General features: G+C 35.0%; 1 protein-coding gene and 1 pseudogene across 3 annotated transcripts in view; one reads left to right on the forward strand and one right to left on the reverse strand.

The window, feature by feature from the left end:
* Positions 1-22,883, reverse strand: part of Trpm7 (transient receptor potential cation channel subfamily M member 7) — a 103,200-nt gene that overhangs the window by 17,645 nt on the left and 62,672 nt on the right. For all 3 annotated transcript variants that reach the window (XM_076850776.2, XM_076850775.2, XM_076850774.2), the window contains 7 exons: positions 20,681-20,807; positions 18,490-18,674; positions 17,702-17,834; positions 16,272-16,987; positions 13,829-13,896; positions 12,527-12,586; positions 10,153-10,249 (listed from right to left, as the gene is read on the reverse strand). In XM_076850776.2, the coding sequence (XP_076706891.1) occupies positions 10,153-10,249; positions 12,527-12,586; positions 13,829-13,896; positions 16,272-16,987; positions 17,702-17,834; positions 18,490-18,674; positions 20,681-20,807 (1,386 nt within the window). The remainder of the gene's footprint in view (positions 1-10,152; positions 10,250-12,526; positions 12,587-13,828; positions 13,897-16,271; positions 16,988-17,701; positions 17,835-18,489; positions 18,675-20,680; positions 20,808-22,883) is intronic.
* On the forward strand, positions 7,222-7,775 carry LOC143393488 (large ribosomal subunit protein bL17m pseudogene; annotated as a pseudogene).

Below are 22,883 nucleotides of genomic sequence, written 5' to 3' on the forward strand. Positions count from 1 at the left end.
TTTTATGTGGTGCTGAGGATTGAACCCAGTGCCTCATGCATGCTAGGCGAGCACTCTACCACTGAGCCACAACCCCAGCCCCATATAATCTTCATAAAATAGTTTATTACCAACACTATGGAACACAAGAGTTGCATGAGGCTCAACAAACCCCCAAGTTATTCAATTTATTTTGAGTATTCAAATTTATGTGTTGCAGGGCTGGGGATATAGCTCAATTGGTAGAGTGCTTGTCTTCCATGCACAAGGCCCTGGGTTCAATCTCCAGCACCACACATACACCAAACAAACAAACAAAAAAAAGTGTACAAAATTATGTGTTGCAAAAAAAAGTATGACTAAAAGTCTTTCCCTTTAGTTCCTAGAGAAGTCAAGAAACTCCTTGACTGTTTCCAATTTCTTGCTATAACAAAGACTGTTACAATGAATATCCACCCCCCCCAAGTGACTGAAGATGACACCCTGGAGATCCTGAAGGCACCTAGAACTTGCCCACTTCCCCATGAGACAGAATGAAATAACTGAAGAGCAGATGCAAATAAAGGTGTGACGGGTGACGGTGGGAGAATGGTGAAGTTCAATAGTAGACAGAGACTTGGAACAACCCAGAGACTTCGGATGGTTGAACAGGTAAAACAAAGCACCCAGGATGGGAAGTGGGAGGATGGGTGAATGAGGCAGAGGCCCAGTGAGCACCATACTCAGGAATAGTCACCTGGTAGAAATACAGTCAATGCCCTTGGGATCTGCACAGCAAACTGGCTCTGGAAGTTCTCTACACTTCATAGCATATCCTCCTGGTGCTGTAATAGGTAGCCATCTTGAGAAGGTCTTATCTGAGCATACTGCTTAGTCAAAGCCTCTTCCATTTTTCCGTCTTTAGGTCCCATGTCAATATTACTACAGTAGCTCAGTGGGGAGATGCCCTAAGTGTCAGTTTGGTCCAGGGTCAGAGCCTCTGATATAAACTGTTTTGAGAATTCTATGCAGTGAAAAATTGGACTGCTATGCTTAAAGGACAGAGGAAACACATGAGAACAAGATATTTCCCCTTTAAAACTAGCACTTTGGGAAGCCAGCTGTAGGAATCTAGGGAACTTGATTTTGTTTGGGAGCTAGGGAGCCAGGTCTCAGGAACACCAGAGTTAAGGGCAGTGGACTACACTGAGTCCACTGTCAACTCCCCCAGCACAGAGAACAAGATCTCCATAGACTCTCCCCATTCAAAAGAGTGCAACACAAAAAGCGCCAGAGTCATTTGACATAATACAGAACCTGTCAGCACTGCCCTTGGAGTGCACAATGCAAAAGGCACCAGAGGAAACCTATGCCAGACAAATTTCACTCCATGCTCCATTGACATTCTATAACCTTGGCATCTGCCCCATTCTTGGAGTGTGCAACACAAGTAATTCCAGAGTAAATCTTTCCTGGGGAGGTCTGAGTTTCACCTTAGTTTATTTTAGTATGTAGGGTAGCTGAGAGATATTCCAACTGGCTCCTGTCAGAAACCATTCACACTGAAAGCCTGGCACCAAAAAGGAAAGGAGGAGACAAAAATTCTCAGACTGAAGTTCTTGCATAGGCTGCAGGTAATCCGCTCTTACCTGCACAATCTGTGCATACCAACAGGGAGGAAGTTATTAATGTTTTAACCACTATTTTTCCTTTGTGTATATATATTTTCTCTTTCTCTGTGTCTGGAACTGAAGATTCAACCCAGAGGTGCTTTACTACTGGGCTATATCTTCAGTCCTTTTAATTTTGGACAGGTTCTAAGCTGTCCAGGTTGGCCTTGAACTTGTGATCCTCCTGCATTATCCCCACCAAGTTGCTGAGACTACAAGCATGCACAGCATACCTAGCTTCTCTCTTTTTTTTTCTTTTTAAGTTGTAGATGGACACAACACCTTCATTTCACCCACTTATTTCTTATGTGGTACTAAGAATCGAACACTAGTGCCTCATGTGTGGTAGTTCCACCACTGAGCTACAACCCCAGCCCTCTCTTCTCTTTAAAAATTTAATTTTTGTCTTTTATTTTTTCCACTTATCTATATTTACCCTGCTTTCCTCTTTTCGCTTTAAACTTTTAGTTTTTCTTCTTTTTTCTTTTTTTTAAATTAACTGTACTTAATTAACTTTTTAGTTTATTTGATAGTATTTTTGCCCCTTTTGTTTCTTGCTGTTGGTGCAAGAAAAAACAACCATAGTTGTTTTTAATTTGGTTTTTACTTTATTTCTCTATTTTGTTGCTGTTGTCACTGTTACTTTCTTTTTTCCATGAAGTGCTAGGGATTAAATGTGGTACTTTTAGCATGTTGGGTGGGTGCTCTGCAGTTGAGCCACACTTCCAGCTCCGCTCAGAGAAACTGCACCTTACTCCTGCCATAACCTAGTCTTGCTTGAACCTTGATGGATCCTTCAACTTATTAAAAAAAAAAGGCAGGGGGAGAAGACACCAGCGATTAATCCAGCTCCAAGTAGGTATGGCAGGGAGCTTGAAGTCCCACTCCTGATCATTCACCCCCATATCAAGAGCAGAGAGGAATAACACAATGGTTGTGGACAATGAATCTACAGGGAGCCTTCAGCATAACTCATCCCCATATCCTACCAGACCACACATTGCTGACAAGACTGAAGGAATAACCAAGGGGCCCACCCCAATCATTCTGCTGTCTCCACCGCACCTGCCTGAACTACTAGAGGGATCACAGTCTTGAGAGACCTACAAGAGAAAGCAGGTTATCTGAGGCTCTGTTAACAGTACACATTGGGTCAAAACCCACAAATCATAGCCAAGAAAGCTACAGGGAAACTAACCTATTAAGTCAAACTGGAATTAGACGCAAAACTGTAAAACCAACTGGTATCCCAGGGCACATTGTCCAGAGAAGGCTACTAATAAGAAGGTCCTCGTATAAAAGTGGAAGAGACATCCATTCCAACAGAAAGGAAAAATCTCAACACAGAAACAAAAGAAAAATATGAAAAAGTAAGGTAACATGACCCCTCGTAAAGTTATACTCTAGTAACTAATTCTAATAACAGCAAAGTGGACAAAGAACTCAAAAAGAATGATTTTTAAAAAGCTTATTGGGCATGGTGGCACATGCCTATAATACCAGTGACTTGGAAGGGTGAGGCAGGAAGATTGTGATTTCAAGGCCAACACTGGCAACTTAGCAAGACCCTGCTTTGAATTAAAAAATAAATAAATAAAAAGGGCTGAGGATATAGTCCAGTGGAACAGCACTGTTGGTGCAATCTCCAGTATTGGGGGAAAAGAGCTCAATGAATTCTGAGAGGACATGAATAAACAGCTGAATGAACTAAGGAAGGCAATGCAAGATATGAATGTGCAAGTCAATACAATAGACAATTTGAAAAAGAACCAAACAAATAAATTGAAAGCACAAATTAAGTCAAATTAACTCAGTTGAAAGTATCACTAGCAGACCAGATCAAATGAAGAAAGAATACCAGAACCTGAAGACAAGGATGAAGAATTATCACATTCAGACAGTAATAAAGAGAAAAAAGAGGGAATGAAGGGAACATACAAGGTCTCTGGGACACTACTAAAAGACCAAACATGTATAACTAGAATAGACAGGGAGAAGAACTATAAAGGCTGAAGACCTGGAAAACCCATTTTGTGAGGGTTGTGGCTCAGAGGAAGAGCGCTCACCTAGCATGAGTGAGGCACTGGGTTCAATCCTCAGCATCACATAAAAATAAAAGGTACTGTGTTCACCTACAACTGAAAAATGAATGTTAAAAAAAAAATCTTGTGAAATAACAATGGAAAATTTCCCAAAATCTTGGAAAACAGATGGACATTCAGGTTCAGGGGGCATTTAGAACTCTAAATAGATACAACCAGAAAGAACTTTTGCACAATGTTATAAACTGCCAAAAGCACAGATCAAAGAAAAAATATTAAAAACTATAAAAGAGGAGTACCAAGTTACATTTCAAGGCAAACCCATTAGAATAACAGATTTCTCTGCAAAAATTCTAAAGGCTAGGAGAGCATGGAATGAGGTATTTTAAGTCATAAAAGAAAATAACTGCCAACTTAGATTTGTTATAACCAGAAAAGTTATCCTTCAGAATTGAATGAAAATAAAGATCTTCCATAATAAGCATAAATTAAGGGAATTCATGACTATTAAATCAGCATTACAGAATATACCTACACTCACAAGAGGAAGAAAGATAAACATGATCATGACAGCAGAGAAAGAATAAATCTTAGTAGTAGTGTAGATAAACAAATGAGAATTAGGAAAGAATAAAACATTACAAATAGAGAAAACTCTCAAACATCTAAGATGAAAAACAGAGGAAGATACAAACAAAATATTCAAAACAACGAGGAAAAAAAACCCAATAAAACAAAAGGAACAAGTTCATGCCTTTCAACAATAACCACGAATGCAAGTGATCTTAAATTCAATAATTAAAAGATGTAGACTGGCTGATTGGATTAAAAACCAAGGCCCAACAACTTGCCTGCAAGACACTCACCTTACTGGCAAAGACATACACAAACAGAAAGTGAAAGGACAAAAATGATTTTTAAGTAAATGGAATTCTAAAGGAAGTAAGATGAGCAATACTCACATCTGACAAAACAGACTTTAAGCAAAAATCAGAAGAATCAAAGAAGATCACTATGCACTGATAAAGGGAACAATTCATTAAAAAGACATAATAATTATAAATATGTGCACTGAACGCCAGAGCATTGAGTTTTATAAAACAAACACCACTGGACATAAAGGGAGACATAGGAGGGACAGACAAAGTCCAGCACAATAATACAACAATAGTGGATGACTTCAATACCTTGCTCTCACCAACAGATATTCAAACAAAAAAATAATAAAAAAAGTTAAATTACACTAACGATCAAATTCTTAATTGACACCTCCAAAATACTTTATCCAACAGCTAAAACAGATCATATATTAGGCCATAAAGCAAGGCCTAACAAATTTGAAAAAATTAATAAATTTCTTGCAGCTTATTACATCATAATGGAATGAGACTAAAAAAAAAAAAAAAGAGATATTATAGAAACACATGGAGATTTAACAACACTTTTGAACAAACGGTGGGTCACTGAAGGCAAGAAAATTAAAAAACCCTTTGAAGCATAGCTGGGGTGATGGGAGGCCCAGGCAGGAGGATGGCAAGTTTGAGGCCAAACTGGTCAACTTACCGAGAACTTGTCTCAAAATTAAAAAGGATAGGGACATAGTTCAGTGCTTGCCTGGCATGTGTAAGACTCTGGGCTCAACCTAGTAGTCTAAGGAAACAGAACAAATCAAAACAATACAACCCTAGAATATGCAGTTACATAGCAAAAGCAGAATGAAAAGGAGTTCATTCAACTACAGAGAGAGAGAGAGAGAGATAGAGATAGATAGATAGGGGGTGGATATATCAAATACATAACCTAACCTAATGATATATCTCAAGGTCTTAGAAAAGCAGGAACAAACTAAACCCAAAATCAATAGAAAGAAATAATAAAGACCAGGACAGAAATAAATAAACAGAAACCAAAATGAAACAAAGAGATGGTTCTTCAAAAGGAGCAACAAAATTGACAAATTCTTTGTTAAACTAATCAATGGAAGAAGACACAGGGAGGGAGGGAGGGAGGGAGGGGGGAAAGACAGAGAGAGAGGGAGGGAGGGAGAGAGGGAGGGAGGGAGGGAGGGAGTGGGTGAGAGTATGTGTATGTGTGTGTGTGTGTGTGTGTGTGTGTGTGTGTGTGTGTATGTCTCACACACACATTTTTTATGCCATTCTAGCAACAGAACCTAAGGACTCATGCATGCTAGGGAAGCATTCTACCACTGAGTTATATCCCCCAAGCTATACTCCCTGTCCCAGAAAAGGGGTATTAAAACAGATATTAATGAAATTCATAGGATCATTAGGGATTGTTTTAAAAATAATACATCAAAAAGACAGAAAATCTAGAGGAATGGGTAAATTTATGTACACATAAAACCCACCAAAATTGAACCAAGAGGATACAAAATTCCTCAACAGATCCATAATTACATCCACCTACTCTAGCTACACCCTACCCACCCAAGTAACCACCCAGTTAACCCCTATCAGCATCTTAATGCATTGATTAACTTAAGGCTCTCACAACCCAATTACTTCATCTATAAATTTTCTTGAATTTTCTCACACATGAGCTTTTAGGGGCCACCTCATATCTAAACAGTAACAAGGACCTAGAAATAAACTCATACAATAATAGCCAACTGATACTTGAAAAAGATGCAAACATACACTGTAGAAAGAGATAGCCTCTTCAACAAATGGTGTTAGGAAAACTGGATATCCACATACAAAAGACCAAAACTAGACTCTTATCTCTCATCCTGTACAAAAAAAAAAACTCAAAATGGAACTAATATCTTAAAGTAAGATCTGAAACTCTGAAACTCTCAAAAAATCAAAAACACTTCAAGATATTGGCATAGGCAACAATTTGCTGTATAGGACTCTAATGGCTAAGGGAACAAAATAAGAACTGACAAATGGTATTACATCATATTAAAAAACTTCTGTACAGCAAAGGAAAAAAAATCACCAGAGTGATGAAATAATCTACAGAATGGGAGAAAATCTTTGCCAGTTATTCATCTGATAGAGGATTAATGTAAAACATACATAAAGAATGCAAAACAAAACAAAAGTGGGCTGGGATTTTGGATCAGTGGTAGAGCATTTGCCTAATATGTGTGGGGCACTGGGTTCAATTCTCAGCACCACATAAAAATAAATGAATAAAGTAAAGACATAATAATCAATGTCTAAAAAAAATTAAAACAAAAATAAAACAAAAGTGATCCAGTCAATGAGCTAATTATCTGCGTAGACACTTCTCAAAAGAAATACAAATAAATGGTCAGTATATGAAAAAAATGCTATCTTTATCCACAAGGAAAATGTAAATTAAAACCACATTGAGATTCCATCTCACTTGTGATGATTATTATAAAAAAAAATAAATGTTGGCAAGGATGTGGGGAAAAAGGGACCCTTATACATGATGGGTGGGAATGTAAATTAGTACAGTCATTATGGAAAACAATATGGTGGCTCCTCAAAAAATTGAACTACTATTTGATCCAGCTATATCATTCCTGGGTGTCTGTCTCAAGGTAATAATGACAGCATATGAAAGAGGTATCTGGGAAGAAGGGGGAAAATGTGGCTGGCTGTGTTGCCACTATCTCCAATGGCCGTGTATTTTGCTGCCTGGGCCTTGGCCAGAGTCCCACATCCACCTTTTGTGAAACCTGCTCACAGGACTAGTGACACACAAATGAATGAATCCAGGTGTCTTGGGTGCGTGTGGACAAGATGAGGGGCTTCGCTGAGTAGTTCATTGACTAGGGGAAGCTGAGAGACACCAACAAATGAGCTATGAGCATGGCTGACTTCTGGCTCACAGAAAAGGACTTGATACCAAAGCAGTTTCAAGTACTGATGCCTCAATTCCAAGATCAGAATGGGGGATACACAAGAATGCTGCAGATCCCAAACAGGATCAGGTCAAGATGGCAGTAATAGAATATAAAGGGAACTGCCTCTCACCCCTGCCTCTACCTCACAGAGACAGCAACCTTATACACCTAAACCAGTTGCTTCAGGATCTGTAGCAGTACCTCTACCAGAACCAGGAAGCAAGCCTCAGCAGCTCCCAAACAGCTCAACTACCAAGGATCTAACTGGAGCAGGAAGGTCTGTGACTCTCTTCAGTGCCTGTGATCACAGGCCTTTGGAATTCTTTTAATGTATGAGAAGAACTGGAACCAGAATTGTAAAATGGACAGTCTTAATGGGGCCCAGAACCTTCTTCAGGGGAGCCATATAGTCCTCTCTTTACATAGTAAATAAAATTCCTTACATGAATATAGGTAAATTGATCTTTCTGTCTTTCCCTAGGATTTCTAGAAAATAATAAGCTGTCATCTGGGATAATAAATTTATGGATAATTATAATACCAAGATATGGGGGCCATTAATAAATGAATGGATAAAGAATATATGGTATATATACACACACAATGGAATATTTACTAAGCCAAAAAGAAGAATGGAAGTATGTTACTACAAGATATCAAGTTAATAAGCAAAATAAGCCAGACACAAAAAGACAAGTATCTAATGTTTACTCTCAAATGTCTCAGGTATATTAGAAGACTCAAGGCAAAACTTTTCAATATAGTGATAAGGTCAGAATATATTATACTCTGAATAATTTGAAGAAATTTAGTAAAATACCAGAGAATCCAGGTTGTTGACTAACCAAAACTATGATATACTGGTTGGAAAGGGTAAAAGTATATTTGTATGTTTTTGGGGAACAGATAATAGGAAAACAAAGTTCAGTCCTTGTCTTGTTTAGAACATCAATAGATGTGGCCTAAAACTGAAATATGAGGATAAAGCATTATAAGGACGCAAACTTTAGAAATAATATCCACTTAAAATACTATGGACACACTTACTTTTCCCCTCTTTACTTTTCTATCATTTGTTTTACTTGCTTTATTGCTCTCACTATAATATAAAATATAAAAAGTAGCAGCCAGAATCTTTGTCTTGTTTTCCATCATGGGCTTTTAGTATTTCATTAAGAAATATGATGAATGGGATAAATTTTGCACATAACCTTTACTGACATTAAGAAAGTTCCTTCTATTTTTATGTTACCATGAATAGACAATGAATTTTATCAAATGGCTTTTTTGAAGCTCTTGATATGAGCTTATGACTTTCCTCCTTTTATCTAACATCATGCATCATAGAAATCATACTTTTGAATGTTAAATCAACTTGCATTCCTGGAATAAACCGAACTTGGTCATGATATATACTGGTAAATTTAGTATATCAAAAAAGAATGAGCTAGGCATGATGGTGCATGCTTGTAATCCCAGTGGCTTGGGAGGCTGAGACAGGAGGAAGGCGGGTTCAAAGCCAGCCTCAGCAAAAGTGAAGCCCTAAGCAACTTAGTGCTGGGAGCCATCAGCCAAGTAGGTATGACAAATTCCTTGCCAGCTTACTCCCATGCTGTCTAGTGGAAGGACTTCTGAAAGGTGACCTTGCTCAAGGACCAGGGCAGGATCCGTGTTTAGGGTGTTCCCCCTTTAGAATAGGGCGGTTTAGCATAATAGGAGATTAGGGTGTTCCCCCTTTAGAATAGGGCGTATCCTGCTGCTGAGTTCCTCTTGAGTGCTTAGGGTCAGACAGTATATTTTGGGAGACAGAAGCCCATGTGGAGTGGATTTGGGCAGAGTAGTGGATTAGGGCAGAGTGTGGATTTGGGCAGAGAACGTGGATTCCCCCAGAACGTGTTTGTAGACGGCCGGTGTGAGTTCGGGAATAAAGAATTGCTGTCTGAATCTACAAGCTGTGTGGAGACTCGTGATTTGTGCCCAGCCAGAGACTGCGGCAACTTAGTGAGACCCTGTCTCTAAATAAAATATTAAATAGGGCTGGGGATGTGGCTCAGTGGTTGAGTGTCCCTGAGTTCAATCCCTAGTCCACCCCCACTCCAAACAGCCTATGCAACAATCATCTCCAAAAGTAACAGAAATACCACCATGGTATAGAAAGTGCAAAACAAGTATGACAAGTTACCTTTTGTGTAAAATATGAGAGAAAAGATTTGTTATATATGACTACATAAGTATAAAATTCTAGGCGCAGACAAAAATAATAGTGGCAGTACATGCGATTGGCATGAAAGGGAACTTTTCAAGTATGTATATTTTAATTTCAAATCAACAAATTTATTAGCTATTTTTAAAAGTTAAACAAAAAAATAGGTTGAATACATGATATTCAATTTGTAAAAGCTAAAATCAGCAGATTTGTAAAAATTGAGTCTTTATATTGCATCTTTACAGACTAAACAATTTCTGAATAATATTAGAATGTTTAGGATTATATGACTTAATCTCAAGATTATAGTATGACTGGACTAGAATCTTTGTCTTCTGATTCCCAGACCATTCATTATTCAGGCATATGACAAACATACAATACATTTAAAGCTTAAATATGTTAGCTAACAACCCATCAAGTTAAACTACTCACCTTTTTCTGAATGAAGAGAAATGTTAGCCTTGTGACATTCCGTAAATCCAGCAAAAGAACTCACAGGTTTCAAAGTGTTTCCAGGAGGAATATCATTCTGTATATATTATACATGTATATAATTTTAAAATAACTGAACTGAATTTCAAGCCACTATTATAATATAAAAGAGTCTCTTGATCTACTTAGCTCAATATGCTTTATTCTATCTGGACAACAAATGTATATTTTAGATCATGATTATTTTCTTCAATGTCAAACTTCATGAAAACACCCTGCGCAATTGCTTATTGGTCATAAATTTATTTGAATGAATCCTTTCCATAGTAATACAAGTTCAAGAAAATTTTGGGAAAATTAAGAAAACTGTGGGGAAAAAAAATAAAGTCATTATTGATTCATGGGAAGGAGAAGCTGCTGTTTTATATCAACATAGTGAAAATAATGCTTTGGAGGAGGCCATTTCTTTTTAATGGGCTTAGTAGCTTTGTTACTGAATAAAGTATACTTGTATAAGCTATATATACCAAAGGATTTATCTTCTCATTTTTTATCAAACTTCAAATTTTCTTCAAATTTGTTCTGACTTATACAGATAAGGACTTTTAAAAAAAATTTTTAGTTATAGATGGATGAAATATCTTTATTTTTGTTTGTTTATTTTTATGTGGTGCTGACTATCAAACCCAGTGTCTCACATGTGCAAGGTAGGCGCTCCACCACTGAGCCAGAACCCCAGCCCCCAGATAAGATCTTTAAATGTCTTTACAATGTCCCTTACTATTTTCTATTATTTATACATTTAGAAAATCCTGTTTGCTTTACTGACTTGAAAAATATTCCTATTTCCTTAAAATTTTTCTAAGCTTTGAATTTTTACATTTAACTCTAAAAATTCACCCAAGCTTATGATGTGATATGAGAACATAAGCAACTTTCCTGAATTTCCATTCAACTGTCCAAAATCTTTCTCTCCTCATCAATTTCTAAGACAACATTCCTTATTAATTTTAATTTTTTGAAGGGTTATTTCTAGGTGAGATAAAATGTTCTGCTAAGTGTTCATGTTTTAACCATGCTAGCTGCAAAATATTTCAGTATCTAACAGCTAATTCTCTTTCTTTCTTTAAATCACTTTTTCCCCCAGATGAACTCATAAATCATACTGAACAATTTGGGGAAGATCTCACACTTGCATACTATTTTGTTTTCTCAACTACAACAATACTAGGCAACCTTTAAAAAATTTCCAAACCTCTACCATCCTTCAGAAAGAGTGGATTTCAAAATGTTACTACTACAATAGAGTAGAGCTTTAATTAAATTAACTTGTATCTCAAGAAAAATTAACTTTTCTAGCTTTGCTCTTCACATGTAGCTAATGTATAAAAACAAGATAAAAAGTGCTGAATTACTTTCTATGGTTACAATACAGACTCTAATTTACTTTCTGATTTGAGCTGTTTCTCCTGGAATCAGTTCAAGCTATTTCTTGTTTGCTTTATCTGTTTTAAACACTTTCTCTGATATACTCTTGGATACAATGACATATCAGTTTCCAGAACTATCTATGAAAAGGAATCCTAACCTGAAACTAATGCATAGGTTTTCAAGGCAACTGTAAAATCCTACTTTAATAGAAAAAGTATGTATCTGTGCTTTTTCTAGGAAAAGGGTCTGTAGTTTTCATCAGAAATCCACAAATGATCAAGACTGACCCATCATGAGGTGAGTTAATTATTCTCTTATAGTTTTAGAAAATTACTCAAAATTGTTTAATTCAAAACATTTCAGTAGCTACCATCTTTCTACTAACTTACAGGACCTTACACTTTCTTCTTGTTTTTTCCAAGAAACCTGTCCACATGAGACTTTTTAGTGTACTCCTCTATTTTACATTTATTGTTAAAAGATAAAACCTGTTGGGAAACCTGTTGTTTCACTCTTTTCCATTAAGAGGTATTCTTTAACTTTTTGTTCTATGTGTATCAATTGCTTTGCAACAGCAAAATGATGCCACCAGAGTGTGGTAATACAATAATAATTTGCATATAGGAAAAAGAAGATATTATTTAAATAATTCCATATTATAAATAAACTAACTTTGATAGAGACTTATCTGTTCTATTTCTCATTTCTTTCTCTTTTCATCCTGTGTTAGCTAAGGGTAGCTACATGCACTTAATCCATTTACTCAGCACTTTCTTCCTGAATAATTACACATAATAGAAAATTCAGACCTTTAAAAATATGCCATAGAATTAAAATGGTTAGAAAACACTGCAAATTATGGTTTTATGATTACGTCCACTGAAACCATACCTACATCCTATATCTAATTTTCTGACTCCCATGTATACTAATGAAACATTACCTGATATTTAGGCATCTCAGAATACTCCAAAATCGTGTTTTCAACATCGTTCTGCTGTTCCTATTTGAGGCAAGAAAACTATATAACTATTTTCAAGCATAAAGGCAAATACAGAAAAAAAAACCCCATAATTATTATATCTCAATTTGCATATAATCACTAACTAAATTCCAGGTTAACAATATCTAGTTACTAGACATTACATTCAATATTTTAATCAGAATATATGTAATTAAAAACACAAATGTTAGTATAAATATCAAAGTGCATTTAATTCTACCTTTTATATGTAAGGTAATATGTTCTGACAATTACACAATTAAGTTTGGATTATATAAGGAAGAATTACCTATAGAAACTCTAGGTTATGATTTTCTGGGGATAGCTTTAGGAAAAAAAAAAATGTTTTTGTGTGTAGTGCTGGGGATTGAACCTAGGACCTTATGCATGCAAGGCAATCACTCTACCAACTGAACTATATCCCCAGCAGGGAAAAAAATATTTTTTATAATTGTATTTGTCACCTGATCATTTCTACAATGTGAGTTCCCTAAGGGACGAGGAAGCATAGTACTTTTCTAGGTCTTTTTAAATATCTTGGTATAGATACATTATTATTATTATTACTGGGGGAGAGGGCAGGGATTGAACTTAGGGGCACATGACCATTGAGCCACATCCCTAGTCCTCACTGAGTTGCATATCAACTCTTTGAACTCCTGCCTCAAGCCTCCTAAGCTGCTGGACTTATAGGTGGGTGCCACTGTGCCTGGCTTAGCTACATTATTGCCCTTCAGTGTTAAAAGTAATTTGTGAAGGCAATATTAAGAAATAAAAAAACTGATTTCAGGCAGAAAACATACCCTCCTCTTTTTTCTTTTTCTTTCTTTTTTTTCCTAATTGTTCTATACATTTCAAAACTTAAACATTTATTGAAAATCTAGCCTTTGTACATTACATATATCTCTTTATTTCTAGGATATGGTTTTCCTTGAGCCAGGATCATGTTGTAAATAAACTTTGGGGCCAGGAAAAATTTTTGAGAAAAATGCTAAATGGGTGGTTTTTTGCTTTAATTTTAGCTAATAAAAAATGCAAGCTATTTGTACATTTTTTTTTCATGTTCCTCAACTGCTTCTACTTTCTTTCAAATTGTGTATAGTTTCAAATATGTGGGATTATCATGTTGGTGGTCTCTGCTAAAACTATGTATTTACTGAAAAAAATGTTTAATTCTACTTTGAACTAAGTATCAAAATTGTGAAATAAAAATAAATCATGCTCTTACAAGTATGTACTTACAGATAATAGTTCTTTTATTTTGTTTGATGTTTCTTTAAACCTCTGTAAATCCATGCTATCTCTGTGCCCTTTAACAGAAAAAAAAAAAAATCACAATAGAAAATTTTTGTTCTTCCTTATCAAGTAAATGACATTGTCTAAAGTCTATAAAGGCAAATGAAGGTTGTTTTTCAAGTAATTTTGATGGCTTTGCAATTTCTTTTTGCATTTCTGCTAAATACTATTAAAATATTTGCCAAGAAGCTGATGAAGACTTGTAATTCAGTTTATATTAATAGCAAAAGTTCTTCAAACAGAACCCAACATGTTAATGTGAGTAAATAGCTTGAAATTTAAAAGAAAAGGGGGAAACAATAATTCTTACTATGAATAATAAAATATAAAAACTAATTATACGTAGCCCCCACTGGTAATACATTATCAAACAGGACAAAATGTTTTTTAGGACCCTGGGTTTCATTCCCAGCACTGGAAAAAAATTTTTGTTTTAATAGATTAGGATAAATTCTATGTAGGAAAAGTTATGTATCTATAACCCACAGCAAACTCCACATAGCCTACAGTACTAGTACATAGTACTAGTGTGTCGAGTACCTAGATAACCTGTCAGGCTGGACTTCCTATATTTTACAATGGTTTATTACACATTCCTTACACAATCATTACACATATTTCATGACTAGATAAATTTCTATGCAGGGAAGGCTACAAGAAGTATTGAAGACAACGGTAGGAAATCACCTGATGGAAAAATAAAGGGCATTATTCATACCTTGGAACATTCTGGTTATACTCCAAACAACCCAAATTATTTACTAAAAATTCTGTTAAATACTTTAAAACACCATTTTCTCCCAAATTACAGGAACTCGGCTAGGTCTATAAAGCATTCTCTACTCTCTCACTCCCTTCCAAATGGCACACTGTCAGCATTTAAAAATGATTAAATCTCCCTTAACATTAAAAACAAAACATGATAAACACAAAAATCAAAGTCTCCCACAATCATTCCCTTTTTATTCTCTCCTCCATTTGCACTTTAATTTGGCTTTTCCTGTATCACTTCTTTATTGAAACAGTTTTCACCAAGGTCATTATGTTTTATCAATGCAAAAATAAAATATTTTTCTCTTTTCTTATCCTATTTAATCTATCATAGGTATAAGAATGATTCTTTCCTTTTTTAAGTGCTCTCATTTCTAGATTTATAAGACAGATCATAAACATAGACATGTATTTGGTTGGTGGGGAAGAAAGATGTGGCATGCTTAAACTGTCTAATTTTATATTTTTATTAACATTTTAAAGACTTCTCCCCATATCACCACAAAGTTTTAGTCAGTGATAGACTGCATATATAATGGTAGTCCCATAAGACTACAATGGAGCTAAAAAATGACTATTGCATAAGTGATGTCCTATAACTCACAGTTGGGGTAGTAAATAAACTTACTAAGCTGCCAATTGTATAAAAGCTTAGCAACATGATTATATATAATACATAATACTTGATAATAACTTTGTATCATTATGGTATATTCCTTCCATTTATAAAGTTTATTGTAAAATAGAATATCATTTTATGTCATCAATGACTTTATATATCATGTGTTTACTGTGTATCTAGGTTTGTGTAAGCACACTCTTGATTTTCACATGATCAAAATAAAATGCCTAATGTATCCCATTGTTAACCAAGCTATGATTGTCTTGGTTTCCCAAGTAGACTCCTGGTTTCCCAGTCAATATAATGTAATTATTAGCAATGTACCTTTCACTATAAAAACTGTCCTGGGGGAGTTGGGGTTGTGGCTCAGCAGTAGAGTTGTTGCCTAGCACGTGCAAGGCCCTGGGTTCAATCCTCAGAACCACATAAAAATAAATAAAAGGATTGTGTCCAACTACAAATAAAAAAATTTAAAACTGTCCTGGTTTGAATAAAAATAAAAATCATCCTATTTATATTGTTCTTTTTGCCTATTGTTTACAACTTCCCTGTACCTTCCTATTGTTCCCTATGTACCTTACATATATAAATCACTCAGGTTCTTCCAACAATTGACCAAATTCAATTAAAGATATATTCAAATTTGAAAGAAGCCAAATAATTTTTGTGTACATTGCTACTATAGTAAATTTTACTAAAGAAATATATGACAATATAACTCTTTTTTAAAAAATTTATTGAGTTGTAGATGAATGTATAGTATCTTTATTTATTTTTATGTGGTGCTGAGGATGGAACCCAGTGTCTCATACACGCAAAGCAAGTGCTTTATCACTGACCTACAGCCCCATCCCCAAAAATATAACTCTTAAAGCCCAAATCAACTTATTTTCCCCACTTCTAATTCCTTTAAGATGTTTAGAACTACACAAAAAACAGTCCACTTGTCCTACAATATTTTTATTAACTAGCTAATTATTTTCATTTCAAACTTACCTACAAATGCTCCAAACTCTATACTATCTCCTTCTGCAGCTTTAAAGCAAATACTTTCTTGATCTTTGGTTACAGTTTCCAAGTGGCTTTTGCAACTTGGCTGGGACGGTGTACTAACAGAGAATTTGGTTGGTGGGGATGACAGGTGTGGTGTGCTATTAGGTGAACTGCCTAATTTTTGACTTTTATTAAATAGTTTTAAAATTTCTACCCCATGTCGTCTCTGTCGCAGTTCTGGAGGAGAAACAGCACTTGGGAATAAGGCACCACAAGAGGAACCAGCCTCTGGAAAATTGAATTCTTTTCTCTGGGGTATTACAGGTAAATCTTGACCAAACATGTTACATTGGGGATCTTTTTCATCTTTCATGAAAATATTACAAAGAAAAGGATTATTACTTTCAAGATCACCTTGAGGAAGAGAGGAACTAAGTGTATTTACAACACTGTGCTTTTTCCATACAGAAGGTCTTACAGGACCATCATCAATAAGGTTCTGAGCCAAATGTTTGGATATACTCAATTCACGTGTGATCTCGTTGTGAACTTTGCTAGCTTCTGAAGCTTTCTGGGCAGTGAGTGTTTTTAATGTATCAACTGTCAGGGCTGAAAGATCTTGCAAATGTCCAATCTGAGAATCTAATGACTGTAATGATCGTTTTATGTAGTTGACTCGATCTCCAACTTCTTTAATCTGAATGCACATCTGCTCCACTCTGTAGGGGAGAAATAGGCTTTTTATGAATATTAAAAATAAATGAAGAAATTCTCTTTGTAGTCTCAAATAAATGACAATACAAAGAAAATTTAAATGCATTGTTTTATAACAAACGAAGTAAGTTATGAAAATAAAGTCTGGCTATTTATTTATACAAGGCATTCTTTATGTTTAAGAAGAATCCAATGCTAATGCTATTATAATAAAACACAAGGTTTCTAGAAATGCTTTTTTTTTTCCAATTTACTCTCTTAAATATAGATATACAGTTACATATCCAAAGAATTATCATTACTGTAACTACAAAAACATCATATGCTTCCAGAATATAGTAAGGCCAATCAAAAGAAAGAAAGGCTTTAAAAATAGTGAAGATAGTTTTACTTTTCTCTCCAGAGTAGAAAACAGCATTAACCCTGAAACTATAGTCAAAAAATTACAAGAAGGCTAGGAATGTAGCTCAAGAGGTAGAGTTCTTGCCTAGCATGTCTGAGACCCTGGGCTGGATCCCCAGCACCATTAAAAAACAACAAAGGATTGATTGAATTATATAAAGTACTAGAAGTAAAGAACTGAACTGTCTTTCCAATATATAATAAAAAGCTATTTGCTTGACAAAATAAATTAAACAATGACTAGGTATAAGATACATAATTAATATAATCAATTATAATTAAACATATAATCAATTATAATTAAACAACTTCTAAACCTTTCAAAAGTGACACGGATTCTCTCTTCACTTCCAGAATGGAATTTGTCATCTTTTTCATTAAAATACATCTCAACACACTGCTCTTCAAAGTCATGAAGTTTCTTTTGATCTTCCTCTGTTAAGAAAAGTTCTAAGGGAGGAAAGACAAAAACAAATCATTGAAGGGCTACTAGGTTTTCAAACTTTAGCTCCTAAGTCTTGTAAATTATTGTGCAACTTTTTTCTCTTTTTAGTGCTGTGTTTCTGAAGCACTAGCCAAGTGTCTTTCTTTTTTCCTCCTTCTTGGTGTGATATAAGTAAAATGGTTTCAGGTAAGTTATTCTCTTCTAATTCTCCTTTCCAACACTATTCCCCCTCTCTTAATCTTCCTCACATACCCAGTCAGAGGAATTTCAGAACTCAGCTAGTGGAATAGAAAGCCAATGTAAAATTTTAAGCACAATTTGACACAGTAATCAATTTCAGGTAGTTTAGATAATTGTCATTGTTCCCAGAGCAGTAAAAAAATGGTTTAGAAGAGCTAAAGTGTCATAATCTATATAACCCCCATTTTAATAAAAACAAACTGAGATGTCATCACCAAAGAGGAGTTTAATACTAAACCTCCTTTTATAGATCATCAAATTGCACCTAAAAATTCCTTTGGTCAGGCACATTTAACAAAAGCCTTCACAATAACATTAACCAATAATGTTAAATATTACATTGTATTGAGTAAAATCATTACTTAGTCTTCAAGGTGTTATTACATGAAAAAAACATTTGCCTTAGTTTATTTTACTTACTTGGTCCATCAGAAGTCTTATCTTTCTTTCTTCTTTTACATACACAGCAAAACAGAGAAACTACATGGCTAAGAATGATAAGTGGAGGAGGCAAAACTGGTTTCTCATGATAAGCCATAATAAAATGATAACGCTGATACTTCCATACAATATTGGAAATTGCCTTCACTTGTAAATACACATTGCTAGAATAACAAAGATTAAAAATAAACTTAGTTAACCTTATCTAAAAAAGTTTTAAATACTAAAGATTTTATTATAATTCTGGACTAAGTAAGGACAAATACCCTTCAATAAACAAGACTAAAAAGTAAATGAAAAATTGCGGGGTACAGTAGCACATGCCCGTAATCCCAGTGACTCGAGAGGCTGAGGCAGGAGCAATTCAAGTTCAAAGCTAGCTTCAGCAACTTGGTGAGACCTGTCTCAAAATAAATAAAAAGGATTGGGAATGTGGCTCAGTGGTTAAGCACTCCTGGGTTCAATCCCTGGTACCAAAAAAAAAAAAAAAAAGATCCTTTTATGTGCTATCAAATTGGCAACCATTGTGCTACAGTTGAGTCTCAGTGGCAGAACGCTTGCCTAGCACATGTGAGGCACTGGGTTCAATCCTCAGCACCACATAAAAATAAATAAATAAAATAAAGGTATTGAGTCCATCTACAACCAAAAGAAAAAAAAATTTTTAAAGGCAACCATTAAAAAATAATAATACCCAGAGTTGGCAAGAAGTTGAAGGATACACTATATTTTGACTTAAATGGGGAGAAAAAAAAAAAAACTAAAAAAATCCACATACTGAACAGTTCTACTTTTAGAAAAACACTTTAAAGAAATACTTGCGTATTGTTCAAATCGCAATGTGGTGTTCAAGACCAAAAAAGTACAATCTAATTGAGCAAAATAATATATTGGCTTAAAGTATTATAATTTGTATAATGGAGAATCAAGCAGTCATTAAAAATAGATTGGATGGGCACAGTGGCACATGCCTGTAATCTCAGCAATTCCTCAGGGGCTGAGGCAGAAAGATTCCAAGTTTGAGACCAGCCTCAGCAACTTAGCAAGACCCTGTCTTGAAATAAAAAAAATAAATAGGACTGAGGATGTAGCTTAGTAATAAAGCACTTTTGATTTCAATCCCCAGTACCCACCCACTCAACACCCCCCCCAAAATTGGAGAGAAATATTGATCAATTTGGATAATGTTCATGTTTTTCTTACTTAAAAATAGCATAGAAAATATATGAATTTTTTTCTTTTTTAGATGGGACTCTCACTGAATTGCCAAGGTTGGCCTCAAACTCATGATCCTCTTGCCTCAGTGTTCCAAGTAGCTAAGATTATAGGCCATGTATCACCACAAAATAAAAGATTATTTTTTAAAAGAAAACATGGTTTATACATTCACTTAAAATAGATGTACCCCTAAATATTAAGAATGGAATTAGCCAGGCATGGTGGTGCAAGCCTGTAACCCAGTGGCTTACAATACAAAGCTAGCTTCAGCAATGGTGAGGAGCTAAGCAACTCAGTGAGACCCTGTCTCTAAATAAAATACAATAGGGCTGGGAATGTGGCTTAGTGTTGGAGTCCCCGAGTTCAATCCCAGTACCTGTCCCCCAACCCCCACAAAAGAGTAGAATTATTGATGAATTTTATATTTGCCTTTCTGCTTTCTACATTGAATATGAATTCCTTGGTAACATAGGAAAAATTCCAAATGAGGATCAAATTTATAAAAGAACTGTACATTGAAAGATAATAAAATCTACTTAGGTGCAGTGGCACATGCCTATAATCCCAGCGACTTGGAAGGCTGAGGCAGGAGGATTGCGAGTTCAAAGCCAGCCTCAGTAACTTAGTGAGGCCCTAAGCAACTCAGTGAGACCCCGTCTCTAAATAAAATACAAAATAGGGTTGGGGGTGTGGCTCAGAGGTTAAGCACCCCTGAGTTCAATCCCTGGTACCCCCCCCCCCGCAAAAAAGGCAAAAAAATAATAAAATCTAAAATTTAGAACTTATTTGATTTGAAAAAGCATGACTTCTTATATGTAATTTTTCCATGATTTGAGTACTTTAAGCTGATAAAATTTTTAGATTTTAAATTCTATATATTTCCTTCAAAATGAGTAGAAGGGCATATCATCAAATGATATCATAATAATATGCAACTGAATAAAATTCTTACTTGAAAAATGCAATAAGAAGATTCACCATAATGATATACTGTACAAAGAGGTAGACTGCTTGAAGAAATGGAGTCAACCATGTTCCAGGGCCACAGATTTCGGTGATAGTGGAATCATTTGCACACACTTTATGAAGAAAAAAAAAAAAAGAATTTTAAATATAGTTATCTGCCAGTAACTGCTATTAATCAGTGTTTAATCTTTTTACTTCACTTAAAATAAGTTTTGATTTCATATAAACCTGTCTCACAGATTCTAGCAAAGGACTCTAGAGAGGCAACCATAGAAACTCCAACTTAAAAGCATTCCAATATAGAGGATTTTGTGAGGGGTGTGGATGCACTCTGTTCTACCACTCTTCCAGACAAGGAAGTATGTTTAGATATTATGTCTACTTTCAAGGCAGGGTTTGGCCTTAGAATCATTAAGGAGGATAAAAGTTTTGGACTGAGTCATGGTATAACATTATTATAAGGAAAATATTGGAATCTTAAAAAGTATGGTAGACTCACAACAAAGCAAGTAAATTTATGAAAACAAGAATTATTGACTTCAATTTACAATCCCAAAAAGAGGAATGAAAAAGTTGCTAAAGCGCTTTTTAAATACATAGTGACTAGATTTTAATTCATGGCTTGTCATTATCCTCACCTACAAATGTTTCAGAAATCAGAACATAGCTAAATACAAACATGGGAGGTAATAGTGTTAATACCCATCAGAGAGTCACAAGGAATACCATAAATTAATTTAGGAGGGTAAAGAGTAGAATTAAATAATCATGAATTAGTGACAATTCCTATGCAAATACTTATAGTACACTTGGCAATTCATATTTGCTATTTAAATTAGTATTACTAAATTATTAATTAATTAACTAAAATTAGTAATTGTCTTTTTGGTGTCTTAATCATTGAGATTCTCATAATGGCTGTATTACTCCTTAAAATGATTTTAGAGAAAAATTGTGATAAAGTCCTTTTACTTTTAAACAGTTTTATAAATCAACTTCCATTCCATTCAGGTTAGTATGGGGAAGCAAATACACAAGAAAGAGATGCAAGAAACCAAAAACCATACCCAATGCTTTATTAACAACTGCCCAACTAGAGATAACATCATTAGAAAAATAGCAGACAACAAATGCCTTAAACTGAACCAAACAGGTAGCCATTAAACTCAAAATTTTACCAGATTAGTAAAAGTTACTATTATAATTATCTGAGAATGACTATTGATCACAATCTTTGATTTAACCATTCACTAACCTAATTACAATCTTCTCTTTCTGGGCAGCCCCTGACCTAATCACCCATAAATAGGTGGAAAAGAAGAAACACAGGTATGAGGCAAAGGAAGAGTGACAGAAGAAGGAAGAGAAAGAGTAAGAGAAGGAATAAGAGAAAACTAATAAGGATTACAACTCAAATGTGGAGGTCAGCAGAAGAGTATCCCTGAAAACCGATGGTATCATCTATGTTTACAAATTATCTAGGTTATTATTTATAATCATAGGAGTCAAATGTGAATGGTAACAAAATTGTGCAACAGACAATGTTTTAATTAAGAATGGGTTGAATAGGTAGAGGTTAACTCATATATTTGCCTTACCTAGAGACAATACTCACAAATTTGATAGAATCCTAAAAACTGTCATCCCCTATATAACAACATGCTCTAAGCTCTTCAAGATTTCCAAATGATATTATTTTTGTCATTTACCATTGAGCCGGCTCTTCAATATTCAATCCATCCTGATTGGTCTAAACTAATCATTGTACTCCCACTCCACTTGCTAGTAACCCTTTTAGAGATGGAAAGGCTGAAGTCAAGTTGAGCTAACAAGATGAAAACAAAGGTTCAAAGGGAATTTCTATAAAAGGAATTGTTTCCCTCTAAAATCAGTCAAGGATTAACAGTGTCTTTCTGTTGCTGTGACAGTCTTACACTGCTAAGGGAAATCTGTATGATAACCAACTCTAAAAATCATTCCACCTCTGAACTTTCTGTCCTGTGAGCTCATAATTAACTAGTCTCACTTTGTACAACAATTTGGGCCAGATTTCTACTGCTTGTAGCTAAAAAAAGATTAAAACCTTTTTCAATTACTTTTTCCCCCAGGATTAAGTAATGTATTATATGGGGCTTAGATTATAAATCTGACTTTGAAAAATAGGCAATATAACTGATATAATATTGATT

Source organism: Callospermophilus lateralis, chromosome 3, assembly GCF_048772815.1.
Source record: "Callospermophilus lateralis isolate mCalLat2 chromosome 3, mCalLat2.hap1, whole genome shotgun sequence".
Taxonomy (NCBI): Eukaryota; Metazoa; Chordata; class Mammalia; order Rodentia; family Sciuridae; genus Callospermophilus; species Callospermophilus lateralis.